The 17839-nt window shown below is 50.0% G+C and overlaps 1 protein-coding gene and 2 pseudogenes across 2 annotated transcripts in view; 1 reads left to right on the forward strand and 2 right to left on the reverse strand.

Annotated features, from left to right (window-relative positions):
• Positions 1-8228, reverse strand: LOC118142826 (NUT family member 2G). Its single transcript, XM_035270534.2, has 7 exons — positions 8120-8228; positions 5662-6352; positions 3947-4075; positions 2827-2966; positions 2026-2360; positions 1450-1566; positions 1-1090 (listed from the first exon to the last, which is right to left on the reverse strand). The coding sequence occupies exons 1-7, from the start codon at positions 8133-8135 to the stop codon at positions 32-34; spliced, it is 2487 nt and encodes an 828-aa protein (XP_035126425.1). The 5' UTR covers positions 8136-8228; the 3' UTR covers positions 1-31.
• Positions 6798-17839, forward strand: part of LOC144578990 (beta-1,4-galactosyltransferase 5-like) — a 23632-nt pseudogene continuing 12590 nt past the window's right edge. The window contains exons 1-6 of the transcript XR_013525704.1: positions 6798-9552; positions 10212-10317; positions 11265-11348; positions 11715-11798; positions 12270-12390; positions 17323-17433. The product of XR_013525704.1 is annotated as a beta-1,4-galactosyltransferase 5-like (transcript). The remainder of the gene's footprint in view (positions 9553-10211; positions 10318-11264; positions 11349-11714; positions 11799-12269; positions 12391-17322; positions 17434-17839) is intronic.
• Positions 15872-16290, reverse strand: LOC118146831 (non-histone chromosomal protein HMG-14 pseudogene; annotated as a pseudogene).

The following is a 17839-nucleotide window of genomic DNA, read 5'->3' on the forward strand; positions in this document are numbered from 1 at the left end:
GCGATTCCAACACAACTATGTTTATTCAGATTTACACACGAGACCCCCAAGGTATTGCTCCCCACTCCCTGCCACCCTTCCCTTTCCCACCCTCCCCCATCAAGCTAAGGCCCAGTAAGGTCAGCACTGGGGGAGAAGTCTGCTTTGAGGCACCTGATGCCCTGAGGGTCCGAGAGTTGAGAGCCCCACCATTGGGGATTGGCACCAGCGAGCCTGCCCTGTCTCTGTACTGGCTACGATGCTGCTTTTTCTTCCTGTTAGAGAGCAGGAGGTCACCCTTTCTCTTTCGAGACTGTGAGGGGTTACCCAGCCCCCAAGCCAGGGACTGTGCCCCAGAGACTCTGAGCCCAGGCCTTAGGTGGGGCGTCTGAACAGCAGGGGATGGGCCTCTGGAGAGAGCTCGCTTCTTGGACTTGGTGGTGGGAGCGGGTGCTTGGGGTGGGACAGGGCTCTGGGACAGCTTCCAGGGCCGCAGCCTGTAGTTTGTACCCACGACAGAAACCATACCAGGGATTTCCCTCTCCTCCTCACCTGACCCCTTAGACAGCCTGCATGACTCCTTGACGGGAGAGGCTCCAGGGAGACCCCAGGTGTTATGGGTCCCCACACCTGGGCAGGTGGGTCTCTGGTCCTGGGGAGGAGAGTCTGGCCGGGCAGCCCTCAGCCAGCGGGAATCCAGCCTCTCCAGGAGCACAACAGGGTTTATGGACCTGGCCATCCCCGTGTGCACCCTGCCTCGTCCCTGAGGGTCCAGGGAAGCCGTCTTGGGGGTGGGTCTGTGATCCTGGGGAGGAGAGTTTGGCCGGGCAGCCCTCAGCGTGCGAGAATCCAGCCTCTCCAGAAGCACAACAGGGTTTTTGGACCTGGCCATCTGAGTGCACACTGTGCCTTGCCCCTGAGGGTCCCGGGCAGCTGTCTGGGGTGCGCAGGTTTCCATGCTGACCCCTTGTTGGGGGCCAGGGACATCTCTCTCTGCTCCTTGGCCCGCTGCAGGCTTAGAAGAGATTGAGTCCAGCTGGGTGGCACTGTGACTAGGAGCTGCCCTCTCAAGCCATTCCTCCTCCAAGGATTGGAGGCGCTTCTCTGCTACCTGCGGGAGGTAACGGGGCATTTTCTGGCTCTTCCCCAAATGTGAACAGCCCAGGGTGGTGGAGACCAAGGTACTTGGGCGGCAGGCAGGAAAGCCTGAGGCAGTTGTGCTTCCTGTCAAAGACAGAGGGTGTGGCTCTGCCGGGCATCCCACTGGGCCTCACTGCAGTTTGCATCCTGACTCCCCTCTCTGGCTCCTCTCCATCCTGCTCCATCTGAACCTGCACCTCCCCACCTCGGAGTGGCCCCCCAAGAAGCCGAGCATCCCCCGCAGGGTGGGGTAGGCAATCGGGTGGGGCTTGTGTGCCTGGGTCCCTCCTGCTCCCAGGTTACCGGGGTTCCCCTCCCTCCCTGCTCTACCTGGGCAAGGGTGAGTCCTTCCTCCTGCTCCAGCTCCTGGCTTAGGGCCAAGAAATCCATCTGTGGATCTGGGGAAAGCAATTCTTCCAGGAATCGGGGATGAATGACGGCCTCCACCTGGAAATAGAAGGAACGCGGCGTGAGGTTCCCGGGCAGAGAGTAAGGTGGAGCCAAGGACACCTGGAGGAGATGCAGAAAGCAGTGAGCGCCCTGTCCCCACCCTCTGGAGCTGTGTCATATCATGGCGACCACCAGCTCCACACACAGACCACAGACCTGGTAGCATACACACATGCAGACAGAGACACACAAACCACACACAGACACACAAACAGACCCACATATGACAGGAAAATAGACACAAGTAACATACACACTCTACACTCACAGCCACCCTGACACAGAGTAACCAGTCACAGATACAAAGACAGACACTATCATATACACAGACCCTCAAATCGACGGCAACACATATCCATCTACTGTGGAGTAGCTAAGGAACAGAGCTTAATTCCAAGGACCTGCGAGTGCCACCCCCTGGAATCCTGCAGACCCCAGCACTTCAGGCCAGCCCACCTTGGTGACGAAGTCTTTCTGGGAACACAGATTGTCGACGTAGCTCAGGATGCCTGGGTCTAGAAGCATCCCGTCCTCTTCCTTCTCCACTTCGCCCTCTTCCTGTTGTCCCTTGAGCTCCCCCGTGGCCCCAATGGGAGGCCCCAGCAGCTCCTCCATGATGTCCACATACTCCTGCACCACTTCAGGGGGTATCTCCTCGGGGGCCTCGGTCTCCACTGGCGGCTGGGGCCTGGGTGGTGGCAGGTGGGCCTTGGTCTCCGCTGGCTGCTGGGGCCTGGGTGGTGGCAGGCAGGCAGGCGGGGCCTTGGGACCGGCCTTGCTGGGAAGGTACACTGAGGCAGGGAGGGAGGAGGATGGGCATGGTGAGGTCTGCTCCTCCTGCCTGCATCACACAGGGTAGGGCAGGGCTCAGGGACCTGAAGTGGGTCCCAGCTGGGTCAGGACCACCTGAACCACAGCGCCCCTGGAAGAGACGCCATAGGAGGGGCACTTGTGAGACAGCACATCATTTTGGAGGAAGCTTGGGGTCATTGATATGCTGAGTACTCTACCCGCTCACCCCTGCTTCCTGGGCAGATTGTTAAGTTTTGGAATGGCGAGGGGAGAGAGTAGCTAGGAAAAGTGACCAGGTGAATACCCACTTCATGACCATGGGCAGCCCAGCCACCCTGGCTCCCCTGAGCTGTCTTGTTGGAAGGAACAAATCTCTTGAAGGGAGGCGTGAGGTGTGGGGACAGTGGCCTCCCTTGGCCCCTCTGGCCTTTCCCGTGGCTCCTGTGGGAATATGGGAAGCCGTACCTGGCTCCTTGACCACGTCAAGGGCTGACAGTCCCCGAGGTTCAAGCCTCCGTAGGGCTGGAGGAGGCAGGCACTGGGGCCCCTTCATCCACTTCGAGTTCTGAATCTGCATCTCCTCCTCAGCCTCAAACTCCAGGAACCTGGGGTGAAGAAGGTGCAGGCTGTGCTGAGAGGGTCCAAGCCCCCTTACCCCAGGACCAGGCAGCACCCGATGGCAGGGATGGGAAGGCGTGCCTCTGGTATGCTGTCCAGGCCCTCTCTGGGGCCCATCCCCCAGTCCCAGAGGGAACTGCTCCCAGAGTTCTGGGCTCTCCCTCCCTCACCAGGCCCCTACAGAGCCCATGGCATCAACAGGGCTTTCTGACTTAAGTGAGGGCTACAAGGCCCAGGAGGGCACCATGGCTTCCACTCCTCCAGCCTTCAGCTGGCCAGGAGTGGGGTTTCTGGCACAAGGCGTCCATGAAGTTGCCCAGATGCAGGAGTCCTGAGGTTGGAACTGTGGGTCCCTGAAGGCTAACCCAGGAAGATGAGGCCTGGGAGACCCCTGGTCGGGAGGAAGCAAAAGGTGGGCCAAAAAGACAGGGCCCCTTTCCCCTGAGGCTGCTGTCTTTCTGTCTTAAAGGAGGGAACTAGGAGGAGCAAAAGCAGGCAGGCCAGAGATGGGTCTCATGGTGTCCTGGACGCAGGTCTTCCCTGACCCAGCGCAGGTTTCTCCACTCCCGGCCAGGTGGGGTTGGGTGAAAGCCGACTCTGGCCACTGCTGTCAGGAGAGTGCACCCCGCTCTGTCTATAGTTGCCAGCGCCCCTTCTCCCCATCCTCACAGCTGGCGGTGTGATCTCCTTTGGGCTGTGATGCTGGCTGCTCCCTCCCTGACCCTTAGTGTCAGGCAGGGGTTGGCCCCAGGCCAGGCAGGGCATGGCTTCCCACCAGGGCAGGATAGAGACCCCAGAGCACTCTAGGAGAGAGGAGCAGCTTCCTGAGGGAGCTAGCGGCCCAGGAGGGCCTGTGTTTGTCCACACCTTTCTCATGTTCCACGCTGAGAAGTCACCATGGCCACCGGGCCTCTGTCACCCTCTCTCACCGTGCCATGTGGGCTCTGCCCTTGCATCCCAGACTCACTTTGCTGCCATCTCATAGTAGATCATCCGGTCAAAGTTGCTCGTGTGCTGCCATTCCTGCGTGGCCCGCCACAGTCCCTCCTCCAGGGTCATGCTGGGCTTCTGCCGGGCCAGGTCTCTGAGAACTGGGCTGTAAGGCGATGCAGTCAGTCCCAGTCTGTAAGCCCACCCTCCATCTGAAGCCCACCTGGTCCCAACACCCGGTCCCTGTCCTGTTCTCCCCCACATGGGCGGGATATGCCCCCATGATCAATCGTCAACACAAGCCACCGGCTGGCTTCTCCAACTGCCCCACGAGTCCTCAGTGTTACATTGTTGACAAGTGATCTCAGTACTATGGGTGGATCGTGAGTGTCCCAGCATTCCCGTGCTGAAGCCCTAAGCCCCCGTGTTTCAGTTCTTGGAGTTAATCAGGGTTAGAGCAGGTCATGAGGCTGGGTTCCCATCATGGCATCCGAGCCCCAATAAGGGCAGGAGGAGACACCAGGGCTCTCCCTCTTAGCCACAAGAGGACATAGCCAGAGGCAGCCCTCTCCAGCCAGGACACCAATCTGCTGTCTCCTTGATCTGGGACTTCCGGCCTCTGGAACTTGGAGACGTGAATGTGTCCTGATAAAGCACCCTGTCTATAGGATTTGTTATGGCAGAGCCCGAACTGGCTGAGACAGTGCGCACACAGAATGACCGGGGAGTGAGGTTTAACGTATAGGTTCCAGGGCCCCAAGACTGAGCATTTAAGCAGCTTCCTGGGGACTCTGGAGCAAGGCAGCCCCTGGGGATGCAGCCTCAGGGTCCTGGAGAGGAGCAGAAACCAGAAGTAAAGCAGAGTGTCATCGAAGCCCCCTCCATGCCAAGTCTGGGAGCCTGGGGCGACTCCACTCCACGAATCAGGGTCTCCAGTGCACCGGGACTCAGCTCCAAGGGAGAATGCAACCAGTTCCAGGATGCAGGGTGGCAAGATTTTTTGAGACAAGGATGGGGCCTCCTTACACCTACACCCTGGGCAGGAGATTGGCCTAGGGGAGCGGCCAGTGTGTTGCCTGGTGGATGTGCTCAAACTCCCGTGGAGCACGCGTTTGCTCATCGCGGGGGACACAGGGTCACAGAGGCACTGCAGGATGGAAAGAGGCAGGACTGGGACTGAATCAACAAACTCTCACATGCTGGCATTGCTGCCTCAGTCACCACAGTCCACCGCCCTGGGCTGCTGGGCTCGTGGTGCACTCAGAGCTATCACTGGAGCCGGTGGCTTTGGAGAGCGCTGTCCTAGATGGCCTAGCCCTGATAATGATAGCAATAGGGGCGGTAATCATAACAGCTGTCATGTAATGTGTCGCAGCATGTGCCGGGCACTGTTCTACATGGGTCATATGTGACTCAAGTCACCTCTTCACCATCCTCTGAATGAAGCATCATCGTCTTTTTTTCTAGAAGGGATCAAGGGTAAAGCTGCAAATACCTGCCCAGTAGGAAAGGATTGGCTGGACTCATGGGACAGTGAGGGGCAGGTGAGGTGAGGGGCAGTGAGGGGCAGGTGAGAGGCCCCTGAGAGTCTGTCCTAAGTGGCAGCCAGATTAATGTTGCTGAAAATGTGCCCTTCTGTAGCTCAACCAGACCGCCCTGCAAGATCCCCTGAACAGCGTGACCTCCCGTCCATCCAGTGGCCTCTTTATTGGTGAGCTGCAGGATGAGCTCCGGTGCCCCGAGGACACTCACATGAAGAAACAGGAAAGCGCTTCCATGTCCGGACTCTGGGGAAGGTGCCTCTGGGCCAGGGGCTTGTAGTGCTGCCAGAGTCGGAAGTTCTCATACACGCTCTTGGGGTTGCAGGAATCGTCAGGTTGGGCCTTGGCCTGGGTGGAAGCCTGGCCTCCCTCTCCATGAGCCCCTTGTGGCCATGGACAAGCATTCCCTGGGTCCATGATGGGGGCCAGCTGAGGAGCCGGTGGTGGTGCTGGAGGAGGAAGGCCCTGGGACCAGCCTCCCTCGCAGGCCTGGGTGCCCCCAAGGATGTGAGCAGCCATAGCGGGCACCACAGGGGCAGCTGCCAGGGGTCGTGGAGGTGGACATGCGACGCCCTCACAGACGGCACCTGGAGCCTGCCAGACAAGGGGGGCCTGAGTTAGGACCGAGGTCTGTGCCTGAGGGACCTTCACAGACCCCATTTCTGTCATCATCTGGCCAAAGATGTCAGAAGCCCCAGTCCAGTTTGGGGCGCGGCCATCCTGTCCTGCCACCAGGGGGGTCCCGGGGAAGGCAGACAGCAGTGGAGGGCCGCCTGGAGGAACCACTGCAGTCACGAGGGGTGGCCCGTGTGCTGGGCCAGGAGGAGGTGTGGTGAACAGAGCCGTGGATACTGGCATGGCCCCGGGGTTCTCAGTCACACCCGGTTCCAGCACTGGGCATGCTGTGGAGACAAAGGAAAGAGGTGAATGAGCTGGGGTCTCCAGGTCCACCCTAGTCACTGGGGAATCAGAGGGGTGTCCTACAGCTGAGGGCGTGTGACAGGGAAACTCTGCAGCTTGCAGGTGTCCCTGAGTGTGCGTCGCATGCTCTGTTCCTCCTCCACAGGAGGGTCGCTTCACTAGAGCGCCTGGCAGTTAGCCAGGATCGCATGGCTGCATTCTAGCCGCGGTGACAGAGGAAGACTCCATCTTGAAAAAGAAACGGTGAAAGAAGACCACTGGATGGAAATCTCTCCCAAGCCAGCACCCTGTGAACCCTGAAGATAACCCATACGTATCACACCCAGTGTGCAAGTGATTGTTCTGGCACCATGCCCAGCAAGTGCTAAACATGGGTCAGAGTCAGACTACACTTTCCTCAGTGCTCGGTGGTCCTGGCTGGCACTCGGGAAGCTCTGTTCCCAGGGAGCAGGTCTGAGAAGCAGTGGTGGAGTTCCCTGAGATACCGTCATTGCGTAGCCAGCAGCGGCAGTACAGCCAGCAAGCGGTGAGCAGTGGGGCTGTCGGGGAGGTGTCCGGGGATTTTCACAACTGCTGGTCATGTTACAGTAGGTCATGGGACAACGAGCCCATCTCTGGTCCTTTTCCTTTGAGCTCCCAGTAACTGAATAGAGCAACCAAGAACCAGAGGTTCTTGGGCCACAGGCCAGGTGTGGCAAAGTTATCTGGAGCTCATCCCTGTTCACTAGGACCTCATGCAGTCTCCAGTCTAGGGGGATAGGGATACAGCACATGCACCTCATCAGTCAGGACACACATCCTAATTGAATAATAATAATAACAAGAGGACCCTCTTCCTATTTGTGCGGTGCTCTCCTTCTACTGAAAAGGAAACCAGTCTTTCCAGACCCTTCCACTGAGAACCAGCAAGAGTCCACACCTGTCCCTGTTTATGAGGTACTGGACGTGGAATAGAAGCAAATTCTTCCTCTCCACAGTAACACAAAGTGCAGAGGACAGGCCATGAGCTAGCAGACAAGAGGAAGTGGGTCTGAAGATCTGAGTTTCCACAAAAGGATGAACAATTCAGAACAATCTGGGAAGCCCAGGCCGTGTTGCCTGAACTTCCCCAACTGCCGCCACCCCTGTTAAAGCCAACAGCTACCTGAACTGACAGAGAAGCCACCTCTGGGGAGGGAGCTGAGAGGCTGCGGCAGTTACAGTAGCCCCAGCCTCGCCGACGCAGAGGTTGCCACTGCATGCGCTGTCACAGCCAACACACCCAACAGCTTTCTGTCTGAGACCACTTCTCCCCACTCCTCCCTGAGATCCAGAAACCTCTCGTCCAAATCCCTGTGAACACTATGGAAGGGCACCTTCCAGGTGCCTGAAGACACAACACGGCTCACAGGCTTGCTTGTCATCCTCCCTGGGCCACCAGCACAACACGATCCCATCACTCCCTACAAACACATGGTGATGTGACCTGTCCCCCTCTAGAAAGAATCAATACATCCGTTCCATCCTTTCCTCTATGTGGTGTATTCCCCCAGGCATCTTGGTCCACCTCCAAGGAGCCGTCCTCCCTAACCACAGGCTCAGGGTGCCATGGCCCTCCCCAGGTGTGGTGTCTTTGGAGACATCCAGATCTCCCTCCCTCTTCAACACTAGCCCTATCAACTGACGCCTGGGGCTGTGTGAAATTTGAATTCCCAAGGATTTGAAACATGGCAGAGACTTGGATGATGCCCCTGTCCCTACAGACTCACCTCCATTTGAAGCCATGCCCTCAGGCTGTCTGACAGTTTTCACAATGAGAAAAGTCAAGGGCAGGACCCAGAGAGTGACCTGCCTCAACAGATTCTCCTGAGTTAAGGTGGATCAGTGAAAGTTTGAAAGTAGGTTTAGAACACAGGACCCCAGACATTCTACAGAGGGGGAGGGGCAGTGCAGCAGGTACTGTTAGGGGTGGGGGACATTCTGTGAAGGGCTCCAGCCAATAGGCAGGAACTGAGGTTCCCTTCCAGCTGGAGGCAGCAACGCAGACTGTGTGCACCTCTTTAGGCAACTTTTAAGTTTTCCCTCTGGCTCATGGCACAAAGCTTCAACCTGATGTCCCCTTTACTTCCGTTCTTTGTCAACAGACCTACTTTTGTGTCCCTCAACCCATGCTCCTTCCCACTTGGGCTCTTTCCCACTCTCGATGAATCTCAACAGGGGTTACACATCCTAAACACAATTTAGAACACTTCCTAAGAACCCTTGTGTTTGTCAGACGATCCGTGTCTGGATCCTCTGCCTGGTTCATGCAGAAACCCGTTACTAGAAAGCCTGAGTCTGGGAAAGAGTGGCTGTGGGGCCAGAAAGCCTTTCATTTTGTTTCTCCCCATATTGTGCTGGTATTCAATGTTTATTTTTTATCTTTTTAATGATTTTAATTTAACCAAACAATACTTTTGCATGGTTCCAAATTCAGATTGTGCACAGTGAAATGGCAGTGACCAGTCTTCCTCCCACTTTTTCCTGTCCACAACATTTTCTTTCCTTTAACAAATGAGTGTTCTGATTCTTTTTCATCTTTCCAGATATATATTATACAAACAACAGGATAATGAAGTTATTTTTGCTGTCTGCAAATGCTTTCAGGTTTTTTGGGGTGAAAATTTATATATATATATCTATATATATTGTTTTTTGAGACAGAGTTTCGGTGTTGTTACCTAGCCTGAAGTGCAATGGCACGATCTCAGCTCACCGCAACCTCAGCCTCCTGGGTTCAAGCAATTCTCCTACCTCAGCCCCCCGAGTAGCTGGGACTACAGGCGCGCACCACCAGGCCCAGCTAATTTTTGTATTTTTAGTAGTAGAGATGGGGTTTCACCTTGTTGACTAGGATGGTCTCGATCTCTTGACCTTGTGATCCACTGGCCTTGGCCTCACAAAGTGCTGGGATTACAGGCGTGAGCCACCGCGTCCGGCCGAAAGTTAATATATTAATATGTTCCAGTATTCTGATATTTGCAGTGACTGTGTTTGTCTCAGTAGTAATGTGGTTCCTGTTTTTATTTATGTGGGTAAATTGCTAGATTGAGATGTTGTACCGTTTTTTAAAATTAAAAATGCATGGAAGAAGAGCGGCCGGATATATAGCAAGTATGAATAGGGAATGCCAAGTGGAATTTGACTTCAAGATAAACAGTAGGTCAGTTTTTGTTGTAATTGTCATTCACACGATGTTTAGGGTATACTTTACAAAAAATCTGTTTCTCTTTTATCTGTATTATTCACCACTCACTGGGATCTTGAACTTTATATGGTAACTCTTTCCAAGAAAGTGTAACATATTAAGTCATTATCGTTAAGTTTTTCTGTGAGAGTGAGAACTTGCAGTAAGGAGACTGAAGTGTGAATCTTGGCTTCACCACTAAACACAACCGTTGCAAAAAAAGAAATAGTCTGATTTGACGCCGAGAGGTCTGGAGTCGCCAGTATACCCTTCTCAGCTTCCAGGTTCAGTAGCAGTAGGCCCAGATGTAAGGGACAGGAGGACAGAACACCCGTCGTCTTTTTCTTTCCTAACAAAGCGGCCTACAATTCCTAGAGCTCTGGTTTCTCCAGGAGTTAGGAATCTACTACCTATGTCCATTCTGAGACAAGCCAGGATGCTCTCCATCAATGTCCCATCCCCATGCACCCTGGCGCATCTCAGAATCCTGGCTGGCCTCTGTCAGCTCACTGCTGGCCTCAATCTTCAGCATACATGCTTGCTGTTTGGAATTCAGTGTCATCGCATGTGGTTCTCAGCACGGGAATTTTTGTAGCCTGTCCTTAAAAAAAAATTTGCTTCGTTCTCGTTTTCAGACTGAGTCACTGACCGTTTATCAGCATCCAAATGGCAGGAAAGAGCACTGACATTCTGTGCTGTGAGCAGGAGGAGTGTTAGGAAACTGGTCAGAGGAGATGCGGAGTGAGTACTCGGAGCACAGCAACAAAATCTCCGGGGAGACACACACACACACACACACACACACACACACACACACACATCACTCCCTGCTGGGCTGCAGTAATTTTGCACTGATGGGAGGGGCTTCAGGAAGGGAAGATGCTTTCAGATAGACAGGTACACACTGATCATTTCCCGAAACACTTCCTGTTGGCACTTAGGAAGCCTTTGCCCCTTCCTAACACAATTGGACATGCAGGCAGAGTTGCAAGACAACATAACCGGGGCCACACTGCAGGGAAGATGGTGGATTGTAAGTCTCAAGCCCAGGGTTCTCCCCTCCTTGCTCCAGTTGTGTGAGAAACTCACTTTCTAACTCCTGTCCAATATCCCTCATGAGTTCTTGGTTTGATCTCAATTCTAAATGTGAATGGTCCTTGAGCATTTCTATGAAATGCCTCCACCATGGCTGCTGGGAGGGGAGTGACCTCCATGCAGTGCCTGCCTGTCTAGGTGTTCCCAGGCCTTTTATCCTCTGAGACAGAGCTGACTTCTTCCATGCAGCCCTCTTCCACCGTGCAGCTCACCTCGATCTTAGCTGAGAAGATCGATGGAGAGCAATTGAAGCAAAATCATGGTAAACTTACCAGAACAACGTCCCCAGTAGTGGGGATTACAGGTGTGTACCACCACACGCAGCTAAATTTTGTGTTTTTAGTAAAACACAGGGTTTCACTATGTTGGCCAGGCTGGTCTCGAACTCCTGACCTCAGGTGATCTGCCTGCCTCGGCCTCCCAAAGTGCTGGGATTATAGGCATGAGGCACTGTGACTGGCCTATTAACACTAACTTCTAAGTTACTCCTTCCCATTTCCTCTTTTGTATTCCTTTTTGCAAATGCTTTGTATCCTTCTATCAAGATCATCTGTGATATTGACTTAATTGGCATCTCCCTTTTGTTTTACAAGCGATGGCCAAAAAATGAGCAAATGGAAAAAGAATAATTCAGATCCAGTTTCCATTATCCAGAAGTATGGTGCCGATGCGCTCAGGTACAAACCAGTGCTTTGCCTTGTGTGTATTTATTGTTTTTCATGTAAGCGTCTTGTATACTATTAGTCCGAATTCTTAGATTTGATTTATAGTTAGGTTTTTAACAACACATCTCTGTTATAATTTGGGTGTTACGTTGGTATGCTTGTTGATCTTCAACTCCCCAAATAGTTTTCTTGATAATAAAGGCACTTTTAAACCTAGAGGTCTGTTTGGGGAAGAGGACCTCTGTTGGGTGTTGTCGGGCTGTCCAAGTCCTCCCCAGGCTAGATGCGGATTGCCTCTGCCTTACTTCCTTTCTAGGTTCACTGTCTTGTTGGTATTCGAATTCTCTTTCATCATTTATTTTAATTTTGTACCTCCAGAGCCATGTCAGATATATCTCTGCTGGAGCGAATAGATCTGTGCTAGAGCCTGGTTGTGGTGCTGCCAGAGAAACACAGCAGGACGTGAGTTCTGTGTATGGAGCAGGGACTTAAGATCAAGGAGGATTTTGCAAAGGGTGGGTTAGAACATTCTGGGTAACACGAACAGCTTTAGCATGGCAGCTACTTCTCAGTACTCATTTTCAGTTTGCGGACAGTCATTGAGTCCTAGACAGTTTGACTGTCCTTCCTTCCTGAGGTTTAAAGTAACTAAACCCTGCACTTTCTGACAAGGGTTTAGAATATCTCTCAATTCTTAATTACTGTTTGGCGCAGAGAAGTAATGTTTTCCTAAACTCTCTTAGGTTCACTCAAAAACATAATTGAGGACTTAATGTCCTACGTTGGTGCTTATCTTGAAAATACCACTGAAAATCAGAAATTCACATTGCCAGCGGGCTTTGGGATTTTTGTTTTTGGTTTTGTTTAAGTGATTTAAAAAGTTTATTTCCCTTACCCCAATGTGCAAGTGTTTAACTGAATGTTCATTCCTAGGAAGAAGAAATAGAATGTCTCTACAATGAGGACACGGTTAGAAAAAGCCCCAACGTTACAGACCAGTGGACTCTGTCCTTCATGCAGTCTCTCATTGGCTTCTTTGAGACTGAAATGGCAGGTGAGTCTCTCTTGGTCTGTCCTCCCAGAACTACTCTCTTTGTAACTGCCCTTTTGGTGTGTATCTGTCTATAAACATAGTGGAAATATTGAGAGATACAGAAAATTAAATAATTACTTCCTGTCACCTCTCAGATGTAGTTTTGTTAAGGCTTGTTAATTGTTGGGATCTCTTTGTTTCAAGGCCCTGGGGATTTCTGACCTGGCTTGGTGGCTCACACCCGTAATCCCCAGCATTTTGGGAGGCCGAGGCAGATCACCTGAGGTTAGGAGTTCCAGAGTAGCCTGGCGAACATTGGTGAAATCCCGTCTCTATTAAAACTATATTAAAGAAAAAGTTAGCTTGCCATGTAGGCGGGCATGTGTAGTCCCAGCTATTCAGGAGGCTGAGGCAGGAGAATCGCTTGAACCTGGGAGGCGGATTCTGCATTGACTCGAGATTGCACCACTGCCTGGGTGACAAGATTGAAACTCCATCTTTAAGGGAAAAAAAAGGCCTGAGCAATTCTGTCTTTAGGGGGTTTCTTGGTAAGCTCAAACCTCCACAGAAGAGCTTTGGTGTTCGATAGCTGTGGGTTCAGAGCCCAGCTGTACCACTTGTTCCCAATCTAGAGAGTTGCCTAAAGTCTGACCATCAGTTTCTTTTTTTTCTTTGTTTCTTATTTTTTTTAATTTTTATGGGTACATAGATATATGTATTTATAAGGTATATGAGATATTTTTAGACAGGCATACGATGTATAATAATCACATCAGGGTAAATGTGGTGTCCCTCATCTTAAGCATTTATTGTACCTTTAAACATCCCAAGTATACCCTTTTAGTTGTTTTTACATGTACAAGAAATTATTGTTGATTGTAATCACCCCATTATGCCAACAGATGCTACTCATTCATTCTATCTTGACCTTCAGTGTCTGTCTGCAAAATGCCCAGTACTGTTTGTAAGGCTTAAGTAGAGATGATTTACATAAAGTAGCTGGCAGATAATAGGTACTCAATAAATAATACTTGTTGTTATGACATATATAACTTATTTTTAGGTGTGTTACTGAATAGTCCCCATCTTTTCCAGAAGAGTTAGAAGAGCAATAATGAAATGGACATAATGGCTTTATTTCTATCTCTATTAAATAACAGTAAGTTTGTTGGGTAATTTTATAGAGATTCAAGACTACATTATGTTGAGTTCCTCAGGGTTTCAGATAGTTACAACCATAGGTCCAGGTGAGACATCAGGCAATTCTCCTGCTTCAAACTCCTGAGCAGCTAGGATTACAGGCACGCGCCACCATGCTCAGCTAATTTTTGTATTTTTAGTAGAGACGGGGTTTCAACATGTTGACCGGGATGGTCTCGATTTCTTGACCTCGTGATCCACCCGCCTCGGCCTCCCAAAGTGCTGGGATTACAGGCTTGAGCCACTGTGCCTGGCCCCAGGCATTGTTTATGCTGTCAAATTGTACAACTCCCTGTAAATGGTATTTCCTACAGTCATGTAGTGGGCAGCCTTGGACTTTGATCCACATGTATTGGAGTTTTGGGCTCTTTTCACTGACCAGTGGGAATTCTCATGTGGTTCATAGGATGGTTTTTTTGTATACATCTCGAAATACCTTGACTGCCAGGTAGCACATCCTCAACAAATGGTCATTACATGATTGCTTCATTTTGGTTCTTAGTAAGTGGAGGCCCTGGATAGAAGAAGCGGACCCGTTCTTTGTTACATCCAGCCCTCTCCCCGCCCAGGTGCCTGGTACTCACTTGCTGCCTGATTGACTTGTCTTATTTTTAGCTCAGAGGCTTTACACTGCGGTGCCTCGCCTTGTCAAGTTTGTACCTATTCTCACCGATTGGTATGTTAGAATGAACCGCAGAAGATTAAAGGTAAGTGCAGACTGCCATTGAGAAAAGCAAAAATCACATGAAATTTGAGAGTAGAAGAAATATGAGAATAGCCCAAAGGGAAAGGAACATTTTCAGATGCTCTTCAGTTTTTGAAGCTATGTTTTTCTTCTCCTTTTACATTGCATTTTAACTATATTTGTCATTTGCAGCACAGAGATCTATAAGTTCTAAAAGTCATTTTGCATTTTTTTTCTACAACACAATTACGTACATACATTGGAGAGAGAATGTCAGGACACAAACAGGACTAAACTGAGCAGACCTCTTAACATTTGAAATAAAATCATGCAAATATTTTATAAAAATATTGGCAGGTATGGCTTTAATATCGAGAGGGATACCACCTTCCTTTTACCACAAGGGAGTTGGTTATTTGGCTGTGGACAGAACTATGTAGCTGTTGTGGGTTTAGGATGAACAGAGCATAGGTACTGGTCTCAGGACTTCAGTAAGGTATATAAATAATAATGATGTATAACAGGGAGCCTGAAGTCTCTTTACCGTAGGCCCAGTAAAAGCTCCCACCACCCATTAGTCATGTCTTCTTTTTCGAGATGGGGTTTCACTCTTGTTACCCAGGCTGGAGTGCAATGGCGCGATCTCGGCTCACTGCAACCTCCGCCTCCTGGGTTCAGGCAATTCTCCTGCCTCAGCCTCCTTAGCAGCTGGGATTACAGGCACGCGCCACCATGCCCAGCTATTTTTTTTATATTTTTAGTAGAGACGGGGTTTCACCATGTTGACCAGGATGGTCTCAATCTCTTGACCTTGTGATCCACCCGCCTCAGCCTCCCAAAGTGCTGGGATTACAGGCTTGAGCCACCGCGCCCGGCCTGTACACAATTCTTAACATGTATAACAAAAATCTAAAAAGCCATGCATTGTAATTTTTTTCTAAAGTTATTCCAGTGACTTTCCAGCTTAAAATTTGGAAGCAGATTTTTTTTTAAGAGGCTATCGAGTACCTGTGTCTTCACATGTTGATAAGCTGTAACATACATCCCAGCAGTTCACAGCTGAATAGCGTGTACACTACTTATTCAAATGTTTAATCTTTCACAGCACAGTAGCAAAGTTATTAGGAAAACAGGACTACCACACCAAAGATATTACAGAGTGCACACAGTTCTGACAGGGAGAGCCAGGATCAGAGTGGTTTTCTTTAGGAAACAATTCTACTAAAAAACAATATGGGAATGGAAGTAATTTAAAATGTTCAAGACATTAAATGCAGGACTGACTCCATATTGCCATTTAATATGCTTTGTATTATAGGATATAAAAACTAAGCCCCCATCTATGGAATGTTAAGCTAACACCCGAGACAAAGTCTTCCATAATTCAATATTCCACACTGTTTTCTGGTTGTACCAAAAAATAAACAGCCAGCAACTGATTTCACCTCTTAAAAAAAAGCATTTACACTTAAAAAATGGGATGAGGTGGAATTCCCTCCTTCTTAAAACTACTTTTAGAGCTACTAAAAAACTTGGATTTACAAAATAGTTGATAAAAATTCCTCTGGATTGTACAAGAAGGGAGACAGGGACCACTGAGAGACATGGTATATGGCATTAATCAGACTTGGCTTCTTTCTCTCCTGCTTCATCAGGGGCTGGACTCAGTTCTCTCCATTTTTCTGCAGGTGAATCTTCTTTAGTTTCTTGGTTAGCCACTTAAGCCTGTTTTCCCTTTGCTCCCACTTTCCCTTTAGTTTGCACTTTTTTGTCTGAAGATTTATCCTTTGCTGCTGCCTTTTTCGGCTTCGCTTCCACTTTTGCGGGAGGTTTCGCTGACAACTGCGCGGATCTCCTCTTGGGCTCTCCTTGGCGGCCCCTTCAGCGGAGCTGACCTTCCTTTTGGGCATCCTGGTGGCGGGGAGGCGCGTGCTAGGTGCCTGTGGGCCGAAAGCCTTTGCAAAGCTGGGCTACCTGGCCGCTGCCACTCCTCCCGCTGCCCAAACTGCCATCCCTTTTTAAGATGCTACTTGGAGGATGTGCTACCCAAGCAAGAAGAAGGGAAAGTGGAACTTAGGGAAAATGAGATTTAGGACTGTCTTGGATAGGTGATGGCAGTCCCCAGGGCCCTGGTGGCAGGGTGCAAGGGAGTTGGCTTCTGCACATTTGGCACGGAAGAAAGCCAGAAGCTGCCACACTTCCTCTGGGTGGATGAAGTGTAGAGAATACCTAACGTGTATATAAGGAGGAAATGTCTTGGTGAAAGGTGTGGTGTTGAATTAGAATCATTGCATATAAAACTGAGCAAACAGAAACAGGATGCATAACTTTCCACATTTCTCAGCTATGACTAGTACTTACAGCAGCATCATAATACGAAGACTGAAGATTGTCCTAACCACAGCTATGATATGTGACTGTTGGGAGACTGGGGACTGGAAAGGGGTCGTGTGGCAGCGGTGGCAGGAGGAAGGAAATAACGTCTTCACCTCCCATAGTGGGAGGCCAGTAGATAAGACTGAAAACAGAAGCATCACGACCAGCCATACAGGCTGACAGAGGTGAATACTGATATAAATGCTAAAATTCTTGGCCAAAAGAAGGGCAAATGGTTCCTTTAGAAAATAAGAAATGAGGCTGGGCGTGGTGGATCACGCCTGTAATTCCAGCACTTTGGGAGGCCAAGGCAGGTGGATCACTTGAGGTCAGGAGTTCGAAACCAGCCTGTCCAACATGGTGAAACCCCGTCGTTAAAAAAAGAAAATAAGAACTGAGAGGAGGGAGATTGCTATTTTTAAAATGACGTTTAATTACAGTTGACTGTAAACTGGGTGCATGTAAACCTGTAAATTCAACAGGAATAGGAGCACAGGTTAAAATACGTCATTTGGTTAACATTTTTTATTGATGAGTTCACATTTTCAGCTGCATCAAAGCGATAGTCCAGAGTGCTGTCTCTTTCCACCAAGATGATAGCTAAGAAAAAGACTCGTTTGGTAGGCATCTAATAATTGCGTGCTTGATTACACATACCAGTTTGAGTTGCCTTTTTTCCTTTACCTCCCTAGATTATCCTCTTGACTTAAACCACAGTGAAACCTTCCTTCAAACTACATTTCTTCCTAAAGACTTCACCTACTTTGCAAACCATACCTGCCCTGAAAGGCTCCCTTCCATGAGTGAGTACAGCTCCGGCCCATCTTCCTCTGCTTTTATAATGGATAAAGGGGAATGCACTCTTGATCTCTCTGTCTACCTATATAGAGAATATAAATAGCTCCCTGCCATTGGAAACAGAGTCTGTGCGAGGTGTTTGTGCTCCTGGCTCCTCAAAGCCTGCTGCGAGGTTGCCTGTGTTCTTGGTTACCATTTTCCACCTTTTCACTCTTTCTTTTGCACTTGCTTGTCCTTTGTAACTTGGGTTCTGTTTGAACTTCCTAGAGAAAGTATTAATACAGTCATTCATAGCTTCACAATCAGGGGACTTTCTGAGAAGTGTATCATTAGGCGATTTTATTGTTGTGGGAACCTCCTGGAGTATACTTCCACAAATCTAGATGGTGTAGCCTACTTCACTCCTAGGCT

The sequence above is a fragment of the Callithrix jacchus genome, chromosome 13 (genome assembly GCF_049354715.1).
Source record: "Callithrix jacchus isolate 240 chromosome 13, calJac240_pri, whole genome shotgun sequence".
NCBI classification, from domain to species: domain Eukaryota; kingdom Metazoa; phylum Chordata; class Mammalia; order Primates; family Cebidae; genus Callithrix; species Callithrix jacchus.